Source organism: Eretmochelys imbricata, chromosome 1 (assembly GCF_965152235.1).
Source record: "Eretmochelys imbricata isolate rEreImb1 chromosome 1, rEreImb1.hap1, whole genome shotgun sequence".
Classification (NCBI taxonomy): domain Eukaryota; kingdom Metazoa; phylum Chordata; order Testudines; family Cheloniidae; genus Eretmochelys; species Eretmochelys imbricata.
This window is the reverse complement of record NC_135572.1, coordinates 101,793,482-101,816,053: the sequence shown is the minus strand read 5'-3', so window position 1 is coordinate 101,816,053 and position 22,572 is coordinate 101,793,482. Positions and strand designations below refer to the sequence as shown.

General features: G+C 38.6%; 2 protein-coding genes and 1 long non-coding RNA gene across 8 annotated transcripts in view; 2 read left to right on the top strand and 1 right to left on the bottom strand.

The window, feature by feature from the left end:
- Nucleotides 1-5,597, top strand: part of GGACT (gamma-glutamylamine cyclotransferase) — a 39,221-nt gene extending 33,624 nt beyond the window's left edge. Inside the window, exon 2 of the mRNA XM_077813068.1 lies at nucleotides 1,456-5,597. Within this exon, the coding sequence (XP_077669194.1) occupies nucleotides 1,461-1,934 (474 nt within the window). The 5' untranslated portion in view covers nucleotides 1,456-1,460 and the 3' untranslated portion in view covers nucleotides 1,935-5,597. The remainder of the gene's footprint in view (nucleotides 1-1,455) is intronic.
- PCCA (propionyl-CoA carboxylase subunit alpha) overlaps nucleotides 5,421-22,572 on the bottom strand; it is a 387,356-nt gene continuing 370,204 nt past the window's right edge. For all 6 annotated transcript variants that reach the window (XM_077813024.1, XM_077813033.1, XM_077813018.1 and 3 more), the window contains 2 exons: nucleotides 8,059-8,136; nucleotides 5,421-5,553 (listed from right to left, as the gene is read on the bottom strand). In XM_077813024.1, coding sequence (XP_077669150.1) covers nucleotides 5,485-5,553; nucleotides 8,059-8,136 — 147 coding nt within the window. In that variant the 3' untranslated portion in view covers nucleotides 5,421-5,484. The remainder of the gene's footprint in view (nucleotides 5,554-8,058; nucleotides 8,137-22,572) is intronic.
- LOC144262817 (uncharacterized) overlaps nucleotides 9,964-22,572 on the top strand; it is a 69,156-nt gene continuing 56,547 nt past the window's right edge. Inside the window, exon 1 of the long non-coding RNA XR_013345642.1 lies at nucleotides 9,964-10,115. This is a non-coding gene — a long non-coding RNA (uncharacterized LOC144262817). The remainder of the gene's footprint in view (nucleotides 10,116-22,572) is intronic.

Here is a 22,572-nt window from a genome sequence, read left to right as displayed (position 1 = left end):
GACCTCAGGAGGTCATCTAGTCCAACCCCCTGCTCAAAGCAGAACCAATCCCCAATTAAATCCCAGTCTGTAAATTGTTTGTCATTTAATAGTTGTTACAAGCACCCCAGAGCACCTTTTTCTCTAAATGTATGAGTCTAACGTGTCCTTTGCACTTGTGACCACTGCTTTCAACTATCGGTGACTCAATTGTGATCTAATTTCCCTGCATTCCCCCACAAATCTGGTATTCCTATTATTTTCACTCTTTGAATTCACAAATACTGACTCCCAAAGCTGAGGTTACAGAAGATTCTTCAGCAAATTACATGAAACAACCCCAAAGTACACTTGATGTGCCTCACTTTGGGACATTTCCTCCTGTTTCTGAGCCTATTGGCTCAGATTTACCCTTGTAAAATCCTCTCCAATCACTGGTGCTACTCATCCTCTGTTTCCTAAGGCCAGAGCTCAGGTTACTGCTACTATAAACATCTTCAAGGCTCTGTTCTTGCTTTAATGTTGGGACCAAGCTTGCAGCATCATATGGAAAAATAAGCCTTATTGTCTCCTTCTCAACTAAATGCTCTTATGCAACATAGCACGATGATGTGATGCTGTGTTCAAAGCCTTGAATTTTGCTTTTAAATGACCAATGCCACACCACTGTATTACCCTGTGTGAAAACTCGCCATGCAAACATTCATACTGAAATGTATTGCTTCTGTTCTAGGGCAGCAATGCACTTTCTTCAGTGTGAAATAAGGATTCTCAAATGTGTTGGGAGGGTAGCCACACACTTCTCCTCTGAGGTGGAAAGCACCCAAGTGGCAATGACGCACGCATTGCCATGTTAATCCCAAGAAATCAAATGCAGTTTTAAAACATGCTGCACCCAACTATCCAAATTGTAATCAATCATTAGCAGAGGAACAGACAGTTAAAAATGTGACTGCTCCTGTACAGTACATGAACATAACTAAAGGATTTCCAAATTGTTTTTGGTAAAGGACATGTCAGTGGTAGTGCAGTTGTTTTGGTAACTGAAATGGCTCCCTTGCTTGCTTTTGTGTGTCACAAAGCATCATAGCACAGTAGCATTAGCATGGCTGCAGGAAGGGTCATGGAATCATGTGAAAGAAAGAGCCACGATATGTTCCAATTTCACTGTGGTTCAAAAATACATTTGGTCAGCGTTGTGGCTGCTGTAGTGAAGGAATGGAAATTAATCCGTGTATAGGAAAGAGAATTAAAAAGGAATAGACTTTTCCCAACCACTTTTTATGCTGGACTTGAGCAAGATGGATAAATGCTGTTGCTGGAATTTATAGGTGGAAGAAGAATCATGTAAGAAAATCCCCTTGCTCAGTTATATTTCCAGATCGTTTTGTGTGTGCGTGTATCTTCAGTGCACACTGAATTTTCTATTAAATAGATTATTAGTAATACTTATTTTTGTGTTTGTTTCTTCTGTAGGTAGAATGGCTCGTGTTTTTGTGTATGGAACCCTTAAAAAAGGCCAGCCCAATTACCAGCACATGTTAAATGGTACCCATGGGATAGCAAAATTCCAAGGCAGGGGGCGCACCGTGGAGAAATACCCTTTGGTGATTGCAGGAAAATATAACATTCCTTTTTTGCTGAACATCCCAGGAACGGGACACCATGTTACTGGAGAGATTTATTCCGTTGATGACCAGATGCTGCAATTCCTTGATGAATTCGAAGGTTGCCCAGACATGTATCAACGTACTCCAGTGAGGCTTGAAGTAGTCGAGTGGGAAGATAAAAGCAGTGCACCTGAAGAGAGGCCAGCTGTTAACAGCATTATGGAATGCTTTGTGTACAGCACAACCACCTACCAGCCAGCGTGGATAAATCTCCCGTACTATGACAATTATGATTCCTTAGGGAATCATGGTCTTCATTATGTGCTACGTGAAAGTAGAGATTAAAAATGGAAGGTAACACAATGTATTAAGAAAATGCACTAAGCACATGTTGATCACAAACCTCTCTCAAGTAAATCTAGAATACGTTTACTGAAGCACCCAAGACCTTCTGTAACCTTTCCAATCACAAAATCATTGATTCTAACATCATTACCATAGAGATACAGACTCTGACGCCAAGTCTGGCAAAATTTTACTTATTCCCTCAGACAAGATGAATAATAGTATTTTACTCACCAATCAGAAACATTGTGCTTGGGTTTTTTCTTTCTTTTGTAAAATCAAGGTAAAAGGGCAGCTGAGTCGAAGGGGTCTTCACGCTACCTGGTAACGTTTCATATCAGTTTTGTAAAACACTAGTGCTACTGCAACAGCAGCTAATGAAATGTGGCTGATTTCAGTATATTGAAAAACCAGCTCAGGTCACTGCACGACAATCCTCGGTCAGTAAATGGCTCAAAAGAAAACAATTACAGCTATGGAAAATGCTGTAAGGAAAAAAAAGTGATAGAAAAGGTAGTAAAGAGAATTAGAAAAGCCTGAAAATAGAATGAACTTCTCATGGGGTGGTGTAACAAACTGTTCTAAATTTTGTCTATTAAAGCTACCTTGATTCTAATAATTGTTTGTAAGATCTCCTGGGTTTATAAAACGTATTAGGATAAAATCTTGGGAATGTACAGGAGTTAAATTTAAAATCATGTTTTTATTTTGTCCCACTAGACCATACCAGCACTTTTGGTGCCATTACGGTCTACTGAGTAAATGTGTGCTCAGGGACTTTTTAAAAGCTGATTTTAGCTGCCCAATACATTATAGCAGATACGACTGTTTTAGCAAAGTACTTACTGATATAATAGCTCGTAAGTCTCTAGGAAATCTTTAATGCAAAAATGACAAATACATAAAAACTGAACTGAGTTTTTGTAAGCAAAAACCTTTTAATTAATTTTGTTTTTTAAAACACCCAAGGCCCTCGTAACATGGAAAAACTTTACAGGGTACTTTTAAACATGCCACTAAGATAGATAGAGCTTTTATTTCAGGCTGCCTGACACACTGAGTCCCAGTTAAGTTTTCTTCACAACTGTAAGGGCTAAACACATTTTTACTGAAACTTGGAAGAATCTCACATGGTTTCTTGCTAAATATCTCAAGCAGACAGTTTTATCACACACTGCTCTAAAACTAGGACATTGGAATGGATACACTGTTGAATATTGAATTAAGTATAGTGATACTTGACAAAGTAAAGTGGTCTGAATATAGGACAGGGAGGCGGCATGTCTATACTACAATCTTAAGTTGATCTATGTTCATAATTACTGTGGTGGCTTATGTCCACACTACTCTCTTTCTTACCCGGAGCACGTCCATCAATTGAAGAGAGGCAGTGACCCAGGGCTCTCAGCTCCCCAGTGGGAGCAGTGGGGAAGCCACCTGTGGCTTCTCACCTCTGGTGGGGGGATCCACACCCAGAGTCCAGTCAGAGGCATGTTCCTGGCAGGGAACTGAGAGTTGGGGGGCAGAAGCCGGGCTTTCTTGTCAATTTCACGGCTCTGCTGACAGGATAGGGAACAGCCAACGTAAGTAACAGTGTCAGCATTGACACTGCATCACCCTAACTACACTGACATAAGCCCTATGCCTCTGGGGGAGGTGCAGTTGGAGTTATGTGAGTGTAGTAGGTACCCCATTGGCCAGAGCAAGACTGTAGTGTAGACACTGACATAAGCTGCCGTATGTTGACCTAACTAGAGCATAGGTTAGGGCTTAGTCAGGATAGGATTCAGGCCTGTCCTAATTACTCTTTCTGTGGCCTTAGACAAATAGCTAAGGGCTTGAGGTAGAAGGAACTCAGAAATCAAGGTCCTACTCTCTACCACCTGGAGTATCTCACCATGTGAGACTGGAAATCGCCCAGTAGTAAGGCTCTAACTTCACTTTCACCCTGAAATGAAAAAAACCTCTTGGATCAAACACTTCAAGCAAAGTGGGCCTTTGGGGAAAATTTCTAACTGAAAATGAAAGTCAATGGGATTTAGGTATCTAAGTCACTTAAATAATTTTGAAAATTTTACCCTTCATCTCCATTATGGAGGGGCCCCTGGCGTGCTAGATAGGAGGATGAGATCTTTCTAGTAATTGTAATGGTTAACTACTGTAGCTACTAGGAGAGAAATTGGTGGCATTCCTACCCAAAACAAACTACTACTAATCCCCTCCTAGGGACTCACTCTTGGGTAACAGTACAATACAGAGTAGGGCTGATGACAGAATTCGGCTTAGGGGATAAACACTTGGACTGAGAATGCAGCAACCAGGTTTGTGGGAGCTGTAGGCATAGGGTTTAATGCATTCTTGTAACTGTGGATGGGGTGGGGTGGAAAGAAACCTCTGCAAAACTACCTAAAGTGAGGATTCTGCTCCATGGCAGGTAGTCTTTAAATGCAGGACCTGTTTACTTTCAGGGTAATCTCTGCCATTCAAGAGAGCAGGGATGCTGCTGGTAAAAGGTTAGTAACCACTATCTACAGCTGTATGTTAGGATGCTGGAGAAATTAATTTTAGTCTGGAATGAAGTTTGATCTTTGTTTATACTCTGATGATTCAAAGAAGTTTCAGATTTTGTACAACTTTCTTTGCTTCTGGTTATTTGAGTAAAGTAATGCAATTCTTATGCTCTGCTTAAAGGTGTTCTTGTAAAGCTCCAGTTTAAGTTACCAGTTTGGTAACAACTTTCAGTAAACACTCTCTCACGCTTCCTTTTGCCTGCAGTAGACAGTAATCACAAATCTAGAACTAATGCTCTTTTCTTTTAAAACAAATTATTGTGCATAAAATTACCACCTCAGCTGGCCTGAGGCTCTAGAAGTAATGTGAAGGTTTTCACCAGGAATCACAGTTCTTTCAGCTTTGTAAGGACCACAGTGGATTACTGGAGACCTGCATACATTCATTTTGACCAGTTAGGAATATAGACTTGCTTCTCTTCTTTTATAGCATCAACCAACGATGGACTATGTTTAGAACATCTGCTGCATATTTTTTTTTGTCTTGGTGGTAGTAGACTTGTTCCACATTTTCAAAATTCTTTCAGGTACAATGCATCTGAACAGAAATCAAGCACTTAGTAGTTATTGTTTAGGGGAAATTGTTTAATTACTTTTATCAACTATTCTGTACAGTGGGGCTCATGCACATTTGAAATTGCAGATATTACAGTGGCGGATATTGAATATTATCTACTTTAAAATACATTCAAAGAGGCTTTATTTAAGCAGAAATGTTCAATTTTTATTGATTTATATTTGATACTGAAGATCATGAGAATTACAAATCATATATGTACAATTATTTATAGAAATAAAAGTCTGACATCCATTGGTGGTCTTAATATCTGGCTACTGAATAGAGAACGTCACTCTTATAAATACAGCTGTGTAAAATCTGCTCCATAGGAATGTCTGTTTTACACTTTTCTCTGTATTAATACTTTCATTGTACATGGATAGAAATAGAGTATTAATTGATGATATGAAGGAAGCATGTTTCATTCCAGTTCTACAAGCAGATCTCCTTCCCCAACAGTCTCACCAGCTTTACAGTGCACAGCTTTCACCTACAGTGTGAAGGTGAAAATAAACATGAAATCTTCCCTGAAAACATGGCTTTGTAAGTTCATTAGCTTGCGCAACCTACATTAATCCATATACCTGAATGTACAGTACACACACAGAATGACGGATTGCTGAGTTATTAAGAATATTAGAATACCTAGCGCTTTATCAGTAGATCTCCAAGCGCTTCACAATCTTACAGTGACACTGTCTGCAAGGAAGCCACACAACCTTAACTCTACCCCAACCTTAACTCTACCCTATCTTGAGATGTCAAGAACTCAGAACATCACTGTTACCCCTTCCTAAACAAATGTCAAAAAGAAGTCAAAGATCCATAGTTGTAAAATAAATGCAATTGTATATTTAGTTTAATCATGTTCACAGTTTCCTGACTTTCTTTTTTTACTAGTCCCACATACCCAGTATATGGGGGATTGCAGTGTATAGAGCATGTTTTATTTCAATATGTACAGCTCAACATCCTGTAGTCGCTGACGACCCTACACGGGCAAGAACATTGTGGGATTTTTTTTTAAAACAGATCTTTAATTCTAAATCAGTTTTCTTCAAACCTGCCAGACCCATACGTCTGAATCTTTTAAACAGCTACTTTTAAATTCTGAATGCAAAAAGATTCCCAAAAATTTAGTCTGAAAACACTTTACTTAATTAAAAAACGACTTGTCTGTTCTCACAGCAGTTTCAGCTAATGGGCTCCCCTAAGCTTTCTGAAATTTACTGGAGTCAGCTTGGCCAACACCTAGTTCTGACATATATAGAGTCTAGAACCTTCATCAGGCAACCAAGTTGCTCATTTTTATTCATTTTACAAACGTCCATAATAGATGCAAATTAAATAAAACCCAAGCCACTTGTTTTAGCAGTTCAGAATATAAAAACAGATTTTGGACGTGGAAGACAATTCAGAGGAAAAAAGGGATACTGAGCATCCTCCAGCTGAACACAATGAAACTGACCAGCATGAAAGAGATTCAAATGGACAAACCTAATCCAGCCCCAAGAGTACCAAAGCACACTATCTCCACAAAGGCATCAAGTTGCCTTTGCTATGGGAACCATAATTGTGAATTTTAGAATGCTTGACCATGTCATTGTTCTTCGCATTAGAATATAATTATTTTTATTTAGCAAATAGCTTTAATGAACTGACACTTTTACTATCTACAGCTCCAAATTGTTTTTATTTTCTTCAATTATTTTATTTTAAAATAGAGACTCCTGTGGGGGGGCATACAAAGAGACCACTTAGAGCTTAGACCCTACTTAAATCCTGCTTTAAAGGTTTAAGAGGGACATAAATGACATATTGGGCATGGTACAGGCCAAATTTTACCCATATGCAGGGGTGAAGGGCATCTGGACAGAGGAATAGAACATTACTACTATCAGGAGGTGTGCAGGGACTTGGGAGGAAGCTCAGAGGCTGGCTATGGGGTCACAAAATGAATCAGTCCAAGCGAAGGCAAGGGTGGGAATTTGTAAAGGTTAAATTAAGAAAGAAGGAAAATAGGATTTAAGTAACCAGTTCAATATGAGACTAGAATAAAAACTGAGTAAATAAATGAGAATTAAGGAGAAACAAATAAGTAAAGATCAAAACTAATGGTAACAAATATTAAAAATGAAAAGTAATAAATGTAAAAGAAAAATCTGGTCTTACAGCAAAAGAATTAATACCAAGAGGATAAAAGTCAAGGGACAACATTACAGTAATAGGAACGAATGAGAGAGGCGTTCACGTTGGTCTCTCGTCCTCTTGCCATATTTTGTTTACCTAGGTCCTGATCCTGCCTCAGGATCTGCTAGTATCACAGTACATGAAGTTAAACATGTATGCGTTTGCAGGTCTGAGGTCTCAGATTGTTTATTCTTTGCAGCAGGGATCTGTCCTAATTTATGTCTGTAAAGAGCTCAGAACACTTCTAGACACTCCACGTTTAACAACGTCCTCATCAAAAAATACTGAGTCCGGAACCTGTTACTTTTTTTAAAGCAATATTCTTTTCTGGGGTAAACACTATTCATCTACATTACTGATGTATTTTCTATAACTTATTCCAAGTATCAGGACAATGTGAAATGAATGTACATTTAATTAATTTAATTGCAAAAAAACCTGCTTTTGATTGCTCTCTGAAAATATGGAATTTGGAGAACTGGCTGCAGCTCCTCCAATCCTTCAAACCAATCTGAATTACTTAGATATTAAGGAACAAATCATTTTGAAGAACTCATTTACATTAATTTTTGCAGCCTGTAAAACCACTTCATGCTGCGTCATCTAAGTCTCATAACTATTTAATAGCTTTCCTGGTTTTAGACGTAAACGTTAAAAATTAAAGGCACCTCATTTTGAGAGATCTAGAAAACGAAAAACAATTACACTTCTAGTACTTTAACTACCACAGCCCTCCTCTCGTTTTTGTACATTCTGTCCAATATGACAAGTTACATGCAGTTTAAAAAGATGAGCCAAAGCATACCTTGCCACTTTTAGCAGCGATTAGACTGTTCTGCATTTTCATAGCTTCAATTACACAAATCTCCTGCCCTTCTGAGACCTGGTAAAATTAAAGCAGTACAAAAATGAGGATTGAAGACTTTTAAATGCACTAAACTTGCATCATCTGTCTGCAGAATAAAGTGATTAATTCCTTAGGCAAAGTTTATCAAAGTCTAAAAAATTTTTCCACAGAACAGCTGAAAACAAGCTGTCATATAGAAGTCCACAGCACAATAAGTGTGACGTGCCATGGTTACCTTTAGCTAATCAAAGTTAAAACAGAAAAGGAATCAATTATGTAGTGGGTGAAGGAGGAAGAAAAAACAAAACAAAACAAAAACAAAGTGATCCCCTCCAATCCCATAAGTGAAACCTGAACTTTCCAACAGCCATCACACTCTGACATCAATAAAGGCCACAACAAAATTTAATTGGTGGGGTTTTTGATTGAGGAGCCACTGCTGTACTTCCCTGGCTCAGATACATAGGGATACTAATCCTGACTAAGGAGCCAATAAGATTCTTGGCATTAGTTCTATGGAGCATGGACTAGAGTCTTTGACAATACTCGGTAGCAGACTAGTGCAGAGCAGGAATGCACACCTTTGCACATGTCACTATATGGACAGTTGTTGATGCCTTTGGACTGCTTAGAGGGAAACGCCACTTTTTATCCACCTGGGAGGGTTCTTGGAGGCAAAATGGCAGTTTTCACCACAGCTGACAGCTCTTATAGGGAAACTCTCAAGTTTCCTTTCTGCTTATTTGCACTCTGCTAACACACATATATAAACTCAAGGTTATAAGTAACCCACTGTGTAGCTCTACTTTTGGGCTAGGAATCAGCTTTTCTCTTCAGCACCTTTGACTATGCTGACCAAAGGAAATAAGCCACTTGAGGTTTTATGCTGGTTATGCAGGTTACCCATTTACGGTGGTGGTGGTCCAAATTCATTCCTGGTGTAATCCCACAGACTACAAGGATTGTTTTGGAAACCCTGAGATGATCATCAGAGATAGCAGTCAACAGATTTACACTTTGGATGGCCCTGTGCCCTGAGTGCCAGTAGTCACGCCTTTGTGGTTTTGTTTAGTGTCTGTAAGGATGAACTTTCCTGAGACATCTGGGTAATCTTCATGAGTTTCCACTGCAACTCCTATAGTACAAGCAGTTTTAGTGCCTTTGAGCTCTGTCCTCTTTTCCTGCACTGTTCAGATGGTGGTATTTTTTGGTACACAAACATGAAGGGATGTGATTCACAGTGATGGCCTATGCCAGGGATCGGCAACCTTTGGCCCACCAGGGTAAGCCTCGTGGTGGGCTGGGTTAGTTTGGTACTGGCCGCGTCCACAGGTTCGGCTGATCGCGGCTCCCACTGTTCACAGTTCGCTGCTCAAGGCCAATGGGGGCTGCAGGAAGCGGCGCAGGCCAAGGGATGTGCTGGCTGCCGCTTCCCGCAGCCCCCATTGGCCTGGTATGGCAAACCGCGGCCAGTGGGAGCTGCAATCGTCCGAACCTGCGGATGCGGCAGGTAAACAAACCAGCCCAGCTCGTCAGGGGGCTTACCCTGGCAGGCCACATGCCAAAGGTTGCAGATCCCTGTTCTATGCAGTCTTGGGCATGTTGCTTGTCTCCGTGTATTGTAACCTGGTATCCTAGGACCAGTTAGTGAGGGTGTACTATCCAACAGAGAGGGCTGAGGGCAGCCAGCAAAGAAACCATGTATGCGAATACATTGAGTGTCTAAATGACTTTTCTTATGATGTATTGAAGGTATGCATCTCCCCTAACTCTGTTCTGGGCTGGTGTGTCCCCTGCTGAAACATCCAGGATCCTGAGGCAAGCCAGAGATACTCATTACTGCTAGACTAAAAGAAGCTTCTGCACTATCCCTCTGTCAGACTTACCAACAGCAGTATGGGAGTTTTGGAATGAGAGCAGATAAGCTTTGCTCTAAGAACTCTGCATTCTAACCAGATCTGCTGAACAATTAACATGAAACATTGCAAATACAGAAATTCCGTCATGAGAGTCAGGTAAACAGTTTATGTCATTAACACCCTGAGATTCTATGTATTTTACCAAACACTTGTTCTTTACCACCAGTTACGTCTCTATCCCATCTCTGCCTCTCTTTTGTCATTCACCGCCCCACCCCACCCCCCTGGCTATTCTATCTACAGGGCTTTTCCAGCAGCTCTCTCTCTCTTTCCTGCTCCTCATTGTTTTTATTCCCCTCCCCTCCCATCCCCACTCCCTGCTCTGGACCTTCCAGCCATTTCTAGAGCTATTAGTGAACTTGTTAGGGTTGTGGAAGCTATTAACATAGACTTTAGTTTAAGAAAAACAACAACAAAACTAGCTGCAAAATTGACAACTTCTTTCTGGGCGCACAAACAAGAGAAATCAAACCCAAACCCACCCACATTACAGTTTAGACACCAACCTACTAAAGAAAAAAAATTCAGAGATTTAAGACCATTCCATTACTGTACTCTTAGAAAAGTTTTGCAGTCAAGGGTCATGAACAGAGGACTGGGCTCCAGAAATTCATAAAATGCTCATCCTGGCTCTGCAACTGATTCTCAATGTGACCATGGGCAAATCACTTAGGCCACAATTTTCAAAGCTTAGTTCTCAAAGTTAGACATCTAAATCAGCAAAGTCAATGGGAGTGGTGACTACTTAAGAGCTCTGAAAAATATCTGGGCATTTAGGGGCCTAAATATGGATTTAGTGCCTAATGTCAGGCACACAAGTTATCCAAAACCCCTATGCGGTTCAGCTTCCCAGTCTGTAAAATGTATCACTTAGTCTGACGGGCGGCTCATTAATCAGTTAATGTTTATGCAGAGCCTTAAAAATGTATTTACTGTCTAAATGCTAAGTAGAGTTGTCTCTGTGCACCTCAGGTACTGCAGTGCAAATGGATGGAAATGAGTGAGAATCAGTATTCTGTATTCATAGAATCATAGAATATCAGGGTTGGAAGGGACCTCAGGAGGTCATCTAGTCCAATCCCCAACTAAATCATCCCAGCCAGGGCTTTGTCAAGCCTGACCTTAAAAATCTCTAAGGAAGGAGATTCCACCACCTCCCTAGGTAACGCATTCCAGTGCTTCACCACCCTCCTAGTGAAAAAGTTTTTCCTAATATCCAACCTAAACCTCCCTCACTGCAACTTGGGACCATTACTCCTTGTTCGGTCATCTGCTACCACTGAGAACAGTCTAGAGCCATCCTCTTTGGAACCCCCTTTCAGGTAATTGAAAGCAGCTATCAAATCCCCCCTCATTCTTCTCTTCTGCAGACTAAACAATCCCAGTACCCTCAGCCTCTCGTCATAATGCATGTGTTCCAGTCCCCTTATCATTTTTGTTGCCCTCCTCTGGACACTTTCCAATTTTTCCACATCCTTCTTGTAGTGTGGGGCCCAAAACTGGACACAGTACTCCAGATGAGGCCTCACCAATGTCCAATAGAGGGGAACGATCACATCCCTTGATGCCCCTACTTTTACAGCCCAAAATGCCATTAGCCTTCTTGGCAACAAGGGCACACTGTTGACTCATATCCAGCTTCTCGTCCACTGTAACCCTTAGGTCCTTTTCTGCAGAACTGCTGCCTAGCTGCTCAGTCCCTGGTCTGTAGCAGTGCATGGGATTCTTCTGTCCTAAGTGCAGGACTCTGCACTTGTCTTTGTTGAACCTCATCAGATTTCTTTTGGCCCAATCCTCTAATTGTCTACGTCCCTCTGTATCCTATCCCTACCCTCCAGCGTATCTACCACTCCTCCCAGTTTAGAGTAATCTGCAAACTTGCTGAGGGCGCAGTCCACGCCATCCTCCAGATCATATTCCTTGGCGTCTGTTCGGTGCCTCGAATTCAATGTAGTATTTTTGTGTTTGATATAGATGTGTGTTACAGGGATGATAATAAAAGAGGTGGTCTTTATAAAGAAAATAAAAAAATCCAACACACAAAAGTAACTTAGTCAACATCTAGTATTCTTATTCATTTAGAAGACAGCGCGCGCTTTTTGTAGGTACCCAAAGTTAAAATGCTGTGACAGTACTTCTGATAATGTGCAATTTGTTTAAAACTACTTGGTGAAAGCATCACTTAAGCACAGAAGTTTAATCACAGTTCTTATGTTAAATCTTTATGATTCCTTTCATTGTACAATCCTAAAATTAGGCATTTGTATCTCTCTATTTTCTTTTTCACTCTTTTGGGCTTTTTCCAATTTCTTTCGTTACATAATTGTGTGTATCCTTTAGCCTGTCCATATTATGTAGTCTGTAAATGAAGATCTTAGTGGTGTGTACAACTTCTTCCTTCCTCACTTATTTAAGGATTAATCTGGGCTCTTTAAAGTATTATGCCTTTTTTCACATGTTCTGTTTCTTCCCTATGTATGTTAAACAGTTAAATCCAATTTTGATTCACAACCATCCTTATGTTTTAAATTTATAGGGATGGGTCATTGATGACCCAAATTTGTCAAAACAAATAAATAACCCCAAAATTCTGATTAGTTTGCACTGGCTCAGATCAAGTTGTTCTGTTTGTTAAAAAGAAACAAAGTTTTTTTGTTTTAATAGATTTATGCTATATAAAATCTACATTTAAACTGCTTGGATTAATGTGAATATGAAAATGGACAAGTCAGATTTAGTTTCTAGAATGCATTTTTAGTGTAACTCCAAATATTTCAATGTTTATTTTTTTAAATCCATTTTTATTTTTAAGCAGATCCAAAAATGAAAGGAATTGAAGAGAAGGGAACCTAATATCCAACTGCTTCTAACAATACAGATATTAAATTTTGGAATAGCAAATCACATTTTAACTCTTTCTCTGTATAATTTAAGGATTGCATGGTCTTATTTATCCAATCTTAAAGACAGATTACAGACAATAGGTAGAACTGTCTTCACTGTTTTTCTAACCAAATAATTCAGGACAACAATTGGAAGTGGAACTTGAAAAGTAGCAACCTTGAACTATTTTCATTATGCATACAGGAGCAACATAAGGATTAATTGTACTCCCAGAGAAGGCTCTTTAAAATTCAGAGGTATAATAAGACATCTGAGAGCATTACTACTGAGAGATCTTTGTGAGTATAGTACATGTCTCTAAGACTTTTGTGAATCATTTGATAAAGACTTAATGATTGTGACAGGATGTCTTCAATGTTAGGCTTACGAAATGGTCACAAGTCCCACAAGTCTTTTTGATAAACCCAATCAGCACTGATGTATTTCTCCACTCTATGTCTAATTGGTGTAAAGTTTGTAGATCTGAATCTTGTATCTTTCATCCAGCTTTCTGCATCCTCTCCTTTGACACAGGGTCAAGGTTCACATTCGCATCCGATTATCAAAGTGGCACTCATTAAGCAGCAGCTTGCCTTGCACCAAAATGAGTTAGCTTGAAGGAAAACTCAGCCCATTTACTCAGCAGATTTTAGCATTTTAAGGAGGCCTGAATGTCACACAGCATTGCTACATTTTGAAGAGTTTCAGACATCTCCAGCTGATGATTAATTGTAAGTGATGGGAAATAAAATCCAGTAAAGCCAGCTGCTTGCCATGGTCGGCAAAATTACTATAATGGATATAGGCTGCCAATTTTCCAGTTTTACTGGCAAGTCTTCCAAGTGTAATTAAGGGAAGTTATAAATGATATGGAAATCTATCAAGTCCCATTTATTTTCAGAGGACTCTTTCCCCCAGAGACTTTTATCTTCAAGCTTATAGTTTGCTTTGTTGTGCTAATGATTTAAACCACTTCTTATTTCTGATTAAAGCCCCCAATATCCTTCATAAGAAGTTAGATTCACTTCTTTCACAAAGATTTAAAGAAACAGAACCCTTTTTGAGTTGTGTTTGTGAAATACAATCAGCTCTTGTTTCCTCTGTGCTGCATCTTAGGTATCTACCTACTTTTTGGATTTCAACCCATGAATAACCTTGAGGAGACAGCGAAGATTTTGGGGGGAGAATTGCCTTTTTTGGATTTCTCTATTTAAAAAAATTAAGATTGTAGCAACTACCTTGCATGCTAGGCATTTAGCAGAAGGTGGTTTTCCTCACTAATGTTGTTTGATTTGGAATAAAAGCATGAAAATGATGTGCAAAGGCCTAAAATTGGAGATGTAAAGGATGACTGCACAGTATTCCATTTCTCAATTTCATCCTTCAGAACCACAAAATGGGGGTGATACAGTTACTGGATGAGATTTACAGTAACAGCTGTGGTCTTCCCACACAAGGGAGGACCTTCTAATGGGCTAAGGTCTGTTTTGAACAGACGGGGAGTAACAAAACAAGGTTCCCTATTAAGGGTGTGCCGTAATATTTCTGATAAAGAAAACGAGAATAGCCAGATTGCTTTTAAAAGACCCAAATCCCCTTCTGCTGCTAAAAAATAGAATTATTTTAGAAAGTGCTAACTGCTAAATAAATAAAAGACTAAAGGGATGTAAAGGCAGGAGAATTTTTTTTTTAAATTTACTCTCTAGTAACTGTAAAGAATGCATAGGAACCAGTGCCAGTGGCATATGGCTTTCTACTGTGCTAAACCTTCATACAAAAGACAGGTTCATCAGTCATTGGTGTATCTGGATAAAAAATTAGCTTCTGATGGATGGTATTTAGAGCTTACCTGCTGCTAGTACATTACCAGAGAAACACAGGTTTTGAAACCCACATGACATTAGAAACTGCCGACCATTAATACAACACGTGCAAGCACACAATGTATGCCAGGTTATACAAAATAATAAATAAGCTATTTAAACCCTCTGCCTAAAATTGGGCCCGCTGCAAGGAACCCTGGGTCAGTCCTACACAGGCCAATTAATGCACAGCATCTGCTGTATAGAAGCAGTGCATGAAGCATTTCCGAATGATTTCAGCAATTAAAAGAAAACTGTTTCCTGCCTGTTCTGACAGCAACTGTGTTCAATGCAACAGTGAGCACCAAATCATTGTGTGCAGCTGAAAAAATTAAGTCTTTTTTTTTATTTTTGTTTTTTGTTTTTTTGAGACGGGGGTGGGTGGGATGAAGATTGCTTATGGAACAGGATAGTTCTTTTGTTGTCCTACATTCTGTGTTTTTCTGCCAAATTAGACAGAAGGCTCTGAGGGCTTACAGGGCCCTCTACAGTATCACCTTCTGGTGCACTGTGGCTCCCTAAAAAGATGGATCAATATCAACCCTGCTGATTTGTCTACAAAAGTGAAAATCCTTCAATTACATTTTTAATACCATTGTATTTAGAACACAGGTGTTTGAATGCAACACATTTTTAAGGCTTTTAGATCTGAAGAAAAACCCAGTAACATCCACAAGCAAAAAGCATCTCTGATTTGATTAAAAGCGCAGTTAGAATCCGATTTTAATCCTGTCTCCTTTCTGAGTCTGAGAGAGAGAGGGAGGCTGGTAAATATCGCTCAATATTCCCATAATTTCCAGATATCCCCACATATTTATGTATACTGAGAATGGACAATGGGAGACTATGCAATAATAAAAACAACAATCAAGCAACCTTGAACATACAAAACATTACATATACTCTTTCAAAATTAATACAAACACGTGCAACTTGTAATCGTTATGGTTGCAAGAACATTATATAGTACATTAAAGCCGTGTTGCTTTTGTGCACTGAGGTATGTAGACAGTGCTTGAAAATAATGCTCAGTGGTTACTTTTCTTATTTTTTTATTTATTTATTTATTTATTTTTTAAACTTAGTCCATTTTGGTATCATTGCCCTCCCATGATGTTCTTTCTCTATGACTTCTTGGCATTCTGGCAGCAAGCACCTTAGTAGAAAACAAATCAGGAGGAATTGGATGAGCAGCAATTGAAATTCCTTGACGTTGTCCAAATGTGTGTAAAATAATTAGTACAGGTTTTCCCTTTCTTCCAAATTAACCTGGAAACAGAAGCTATAGAGCTGAAAATATAATTAACAGCAATTAACAGTGCTTGACAGATGATTATTCAACTTTTTATGCCACACTCCTTTAATGAATGAATGTAGGTATAGCACATCGCAGATTTTCTGACCTCTAATTGACCATAGGTCAGCGACGTCCTCCTGACAGCAATGAGCACTGGTCATTGCACACCCCCTTATCCAAAACACTAGTTTTCCCAATGGTTTCAGAAATTTCCAAAACTTTTTTGGGGAAGCTGATGTGCTACATATGTGTATTGGTGGTAGCAGTTACCACCAAATACTACACACATACATGGTCTTGACAGCCTAGGACAAAGGCTAGTTTCTGTTTTAGACACAAATATTTTGATTTATGAGTGATCTTTTAAAAGTTCTTATGAATTTGGTAAAACATCCACCATTTTTTTTTTTGAGAGGCATCTACACATTTTTCTCTACTAAGGCCTTCTAATTATTTATGAATTGTTTCTTATTATTACAATAGTATTTCACCTTTAATAAAATCCCACCCCCAAACAATCTTCAATTTCTGTGTTTACATAAAGAAATAAGTAAAATTATTAAAGTCAACTGTATATAGAGGAATGCAATCTTAGACCAATATAAATGTTACACTTTTAACAAGGAATACATTTTGAAAATAGTGGACACTTATTAGCATAAATCACAATAGAAAAATCAGTTAATCTAACTATTGCCTTCAACCTTGTGGTATCAGAATGGTGGGAAAATTGGAATCTTTTTGCTATTTGAACGTTATAGTTTTTCTGAAATTGTAAATATGGTTTCAGTTTCAGTTTACTGATAATTTTCCTTACAATAAGACACAAAAATTATAATGAAATATATATGTTTGTAATTAATTAATGTACAAACATATACCAAAAAGCATAAAAGGGCAAGTCAGAATCCTGATCATGTTTAATCAAGTTCATAGCTGCATATTTCTGTAAAATATAGGTTAACATCCATACTGGGAACACTGCACACACACAAAAAGGAAAAACTGAACAGAAAGGAATAATTGTACCCACAAATTTTTGGTTTATTCACAACTGGAGTGGAGAATGTGTATGGTTTGTGAAATATTCTGGTATATTAAATAACGTCATAGATTTCTATGTAAAAGGTATAAATTAAATTACTAACCCCATTCCTTCTGTTTTCCATTTTGGTTATTCCCCCCCAACTGGAATAAGAATTATTATGGGCATAAAGTAAAAAAGACAAATCTACTTTATTTAGATTTTTGGGACTGAATTGCGAATAAGGTTTGAAACTACAAATGAAGTGGTGAAAAGCAACAGGTAACATATAAAAGCCCAATTTCTTATTTTACAAGAATTTACAATGTAATGAGGACTGTATGTGTTTGGGTGGCAGAACTGTGGAGGTTTTGTTTTTTCACTCTAAATATTTTAAAGTTAAAAACTGTCTGGACGTGTTTGTAATCCACACAAGCCTTTTTCTAGACTTTACTGCCAGAGGATTTGAATTCAATTTACAATAAAATCTCCCAATTAGTTTCTAGCTTAGCAGCATTAAGTAGTTTTGCAAACTGAATTTACCCAACACATCTCACTTCAGCAGTTTTAAACAATCTTCAGGATTTTAATCTTAATTCTGAAATTACTCAAATCAGTTAAATTCCATAATATATTAATATTTAGTGGAAAAAACTGTCTTGTGCATTCTCAGTAGAGAGACATCTGCTAGTCAAACAAAAGTTTTAAATTGCAAATTACAGCTTCACTTTGAAAGTCATGGTAGTTTTGTTAAATGAGAAATGCCCATTAAAAAAAGTAATTTGACATGATAATATTCCCAAATCATGATAGTCTTACATTTATTGAAAAAAAATCTTGAAAATTGAGATAACAATCCTTAATTACAGAGAAACCTCTGGCAGTGTTCTTAAGGCTGTAATAATATACAAACAAATTAAATAAAAAACAAATCCATGTTGTGACTGGACATTTTATCCACATCACTTTTCTTTTGTATATATTTGTAGATGCCCCAAGAAAAGAATTAAACTGATTTATCCAGCTCTGCAGGTTATAGCTTATTAAACAGTGTCCGGCTTATTACTGCCACCTATTTCTAGTTACTGCATTTTTTAAAAAGTTTTTATTTCAGATACATGCAAAATTGAAAAAGTAAAAATAATATTTTCAGAGGGCCATTGAGACCTGTATGATCAATTATTGTTGCCATATACAATGACTAACAAACTCAGAAGAGTTATGAAGAGAACCCATTTTGGGAGCATGCTGGCAGGTTTTCTGTAACCATGATACAACATTTGAGCTATGCCCACAGAACCCTAATATCTTTTGCTTCCCATATTCCACTGATTTAACTCTACAGCATTCTTTACACACAGAGCACAAAGCAGAATATCAGAGGGAAAAATAATATACAAAGGATTAGTAGGCACTGTTTTATTCTGCCCTCAGTGCTTAATACAGAATGAGTGTTGACATTTTGTTTGTTACATTGTATTTTTTGTAATTGTTACAAGATTAAATTGAATCTGTAGCATTTTACTGGAGGTTTATGAAGATGGCAATGTACACAATCCGTGCCTGGGGGCCAACTGTGCTCCTGCTGAAGTCAATTTGAGCAAGATCAATGCCTAGGCTATGATTTTGAATGTGTATAACCTCTCCTGTCTCATTTAACACTGCCAATGTCCTGAATTTTGACTATACCAAATGGCCTCTTAACAACAGGCTTTCATTCTAATATGTACTTTTTTATAATAACCCCCTTCACAGAAAATGAAAATGGATGTGCTTTACTAGAGAGACAGTGCTGTCATTACAAAAAAGATATAAAAGTTAAGGCTAAATTGAAGACTCATCTGCTAAATAATATCTTTTTCTCATTCAGAGAGTTTTCAAGTTCACAATGCTTTTGTTGTTCACATTACTTTGGTTTTAACTGTTCCCAGTGACAAGCAAGTGACATTTAATTACATCCCTCAGATAACGTGGGGAAAATGGTAAGGAAAGCAGAAAGCAATGATAAAGCTTAAAAATATCAGCAGAAGTCCTACTCCTCTTCGTATGACAAGCAGTGCTTTCCCCTAGTGGGAACTGAGCAGAGCAGAAGACTGACTTCTGGCCAACAGAAAATGAATTTCTTGCTTGTTGCACTACTTCTTTGGCAGAACTGAATTCCAAACGGGTTATCAGATTCGCTGGAGCACGCACATACAGCCTTCTATTACGCTTCAGCAGCCCTAAGCATTTTTCATAAACAGCAGCCGAAAGAGAACATTATTTTATTGAAAGACAATGATATAAAGTCTGAGGAAAACTAATGAAGAGACCATCGCTGGCTTCTCATTTGGCTAAGGACACAGAGAGAAACTAACCAACACCATATGTTTTACCTGGCCAAGCAAAACGCCCAGAACTAAATGGCTGATAATAAAGAGAGTTGTAAATGCAGCCATTCAAACAAAGATGATGTGCCCCCTCACTAGGAGTTTCTTTTCTATTTTAATGTTACCTCTAAAGTATGGCTAATGGAGACTACCTCCCAAAGCTATTGAAGTCTCTGAAATAATCTCTTTGAGAGCACAGCCCTGGTGCAGAGACTGTTATATGATCTTCCAATAATATTTAGCATAGATCACAAGTTAAAACAAATCTTGGAAGAGCTAATAACAATGCTCTTTTATTCATAATAGCTGTAACCTGAATGAAAACAAGGAAGAGCATCTCATTTTTCCCTGCTTTGCAGCTGCATTGTTTTCAGACACCATTACAATTTTAATTGGTAAATACAGCTGGAAATACAAAGACTTAAATTCTTTAGTCAGCCTGAAAAACAAGGAAGATCAGAACACATTCAAGCAGTGGGACAAAAAGGTTTGTATTTATCAGAGCTACAGTTCCCTGTTCATCGTGCCTTGAACAGCTGTAGTGAGTGAACCGAGTTCTGATGGACAGCCAAGACATGTAATCTGAATCACACCATCCCACTACTTATTCAGTGCAGATAGCTGATACTACCTCAGCTCCTTTTTAAAGTTTTGACACTAGTCCTGGAAAGGAAGGATTTAAGTTAAACCCTTTCCAATAACTCAAATGTGTTTTTGTAATTAAAGCCACACAATTAGCATTGACAAGCTCAGGTCGGCAGAACAGAGATTATGCTGTTCAAGTGCTCTGCCTCCAGCAAAAAGCTGCAGCAGAGGAGGAGAGAAAAAAATCCTCACACATTATTTAACAACTTGTACTCTTGCACTGCACCACTTGTGGATTTGTAAAGGGAGGTTTTTAATTCCTTGGCCATGGCCCCATTCCCCCATGGTTCTGTTCCTTCAAGACCACAAAATATTTGTTAGGCACCAGGGAAACATTTTATAACATCCAGCAGAATTAACTTTTTTTAAACCCATTCCATTTATACTATCAAAAGTGCAATGTAAAAATGGTTCAGTCTTGCAATATTGAAATACCTTGAAAACATTATCTTTTCTCCCACAAAAACAAATATTTGCATAGCATCTTACTCACTATGCAACTCTTACTGCCTCTGTATAGAAGCAGTGGGTTTCACTCTCCACATGAGGAGATGAATCTGTTGTAAGCAGTCAGTTTTCCAACCAGCTTTTAGGCAGATCTCAAGATTAGCTGTTTTGTTAACTAACAACAACTGACGGTTCATTTTTATTCTTGACAGATTGCAAATACTTTGCTGTAAACACCACATGATTTACTAATAAGCTTTTCTGATCGCTTGTGAAAGAGGCATCTGAGTGTTTCAGGCCCTGATCCTGCAGACACCCCCACACTAGTCACTTTACACAAGTGAGTAATCCAGCTCACTTCCAGGGAGCTATTCCTGTGCATAAAGTCACTTCCCAGGCATAAGAGTTTGTTATGATTCAGTGGTGAAACAGGTTAATTTTAAGTGAATTCAACAGTTTTTAAAAGTGCACATATAACAACTTTTGCCACAAGCAACAATTACAACAGTCAAGAAATATTCATACCTTTGCCACGTGACACAGTGGAGTTTTCCTTTCGGCTGCATTTTTACCAAACTGGAATTAGTTCAGATTGTGTGTGTGTACATATACATACATTGTATTTATATATAATTAACATAATATAAACATATAGATATTAACATATTTAATATAAACTTATGGAGGCAAAGACCCTCTTTTCTGGATCTCTGCACCTGGAGCTTTTATTTCCGCTCCCTTTTTCCTATCAACGGAGAGAAATGCCCGTACGTATGCTGTGTGAAAGCAGCATGGAAATGTGTAAAACATCACCTCCATTTTACAGGGCAACACCTTTTGAGATTAAACATGTAGTAATTTGGGGTCCTTATCCCAGTTTGTACTCAACCTCTCACTGAAGTCGGGATTGTACCCTGGGGGTATGTCTGCACATCAAAACAAACAAACAAAACGGCAGATGTCTCAAAGCCAGGGTCAGCTGACTTGGGGTCATGGGGCTCATGTTGTGGGGCTAAAAACAGCAATGTAGACGTTCGGGCTCAGGCTGGAGCCTGGTCTCCGAGACCCGCCCCCCTCACCATGTTTTAGAGCCCAGACTCCAGAGCCTGGGCCCCAACCTGAGTGTCTATACTGCTGTTCTAAGCCCTGCAGCACAAGCCCCAGGTCCATTGACCCGGACTCTGAAGACTTGCCGCTGCTGGTCTTTTTTTGCTTCACAGGTGGACCTAAGATTATAAATTCAGGGATCAGGATTTTCTATTTGCCTGTAAAGTGCCACATGTCTATTTATGGCATTGTCTAAACAATAATAGTACTATGCACTTTAGACTCAGGCCTCTGTTGCTTCATTCTAATGTCCCCTATCCCAGTATAACACCACCTCCTTGGCTCAGATTCAAGTCCCTTAACCCCTAAATATAATTTTATGTAATGTGGTTGTGCTTGGAGGTCACCCAAAACTGAGTAATGTAAAGCACCTACATGTAACTCTCAAACATCACATTTTTTTCTAGTTCTGTGTGTTGGAAAAGAATGGAAACCCCCCAGGATAGTGGTGATGTGTCCTGTTACCCTCCTATCACTAGTTTTTGCTCCTTAGACAGGGTGAGGGAATCGCCTACAGAGATTTCTTATGGTTTCAGAGTAGCAGCCGTGTTAGTCTGTATTCACAAAAAGAAAAGGAGTACTTGTGGCAACTTAGAGACTAACCAATTTATCTGAGCATAAGCTTTCGTGAGCTACAGCTCACTTCATCGGATGTAGCTCACAAAAGCTTATGTTCAAATAAATTTGTTAGTCTCTAAGGTGCCACAAGTCCTCCTTTTCTTTTTGGGGATACAGACTAACAGGGCTGCTACTCTGAAACAAGAAGCAAGTAATGCGCACACACAATCATACTCTCCAGATAATGTTACAAAAGAAAGTTCTGTAAAGGAGACTGGCTCAGGCTTTCAATTATACTGTGGAGGAAACTGTGTGGAAAGGGACCGAGAGACTTTTTCCATTGGACCATATAAACTGGAAC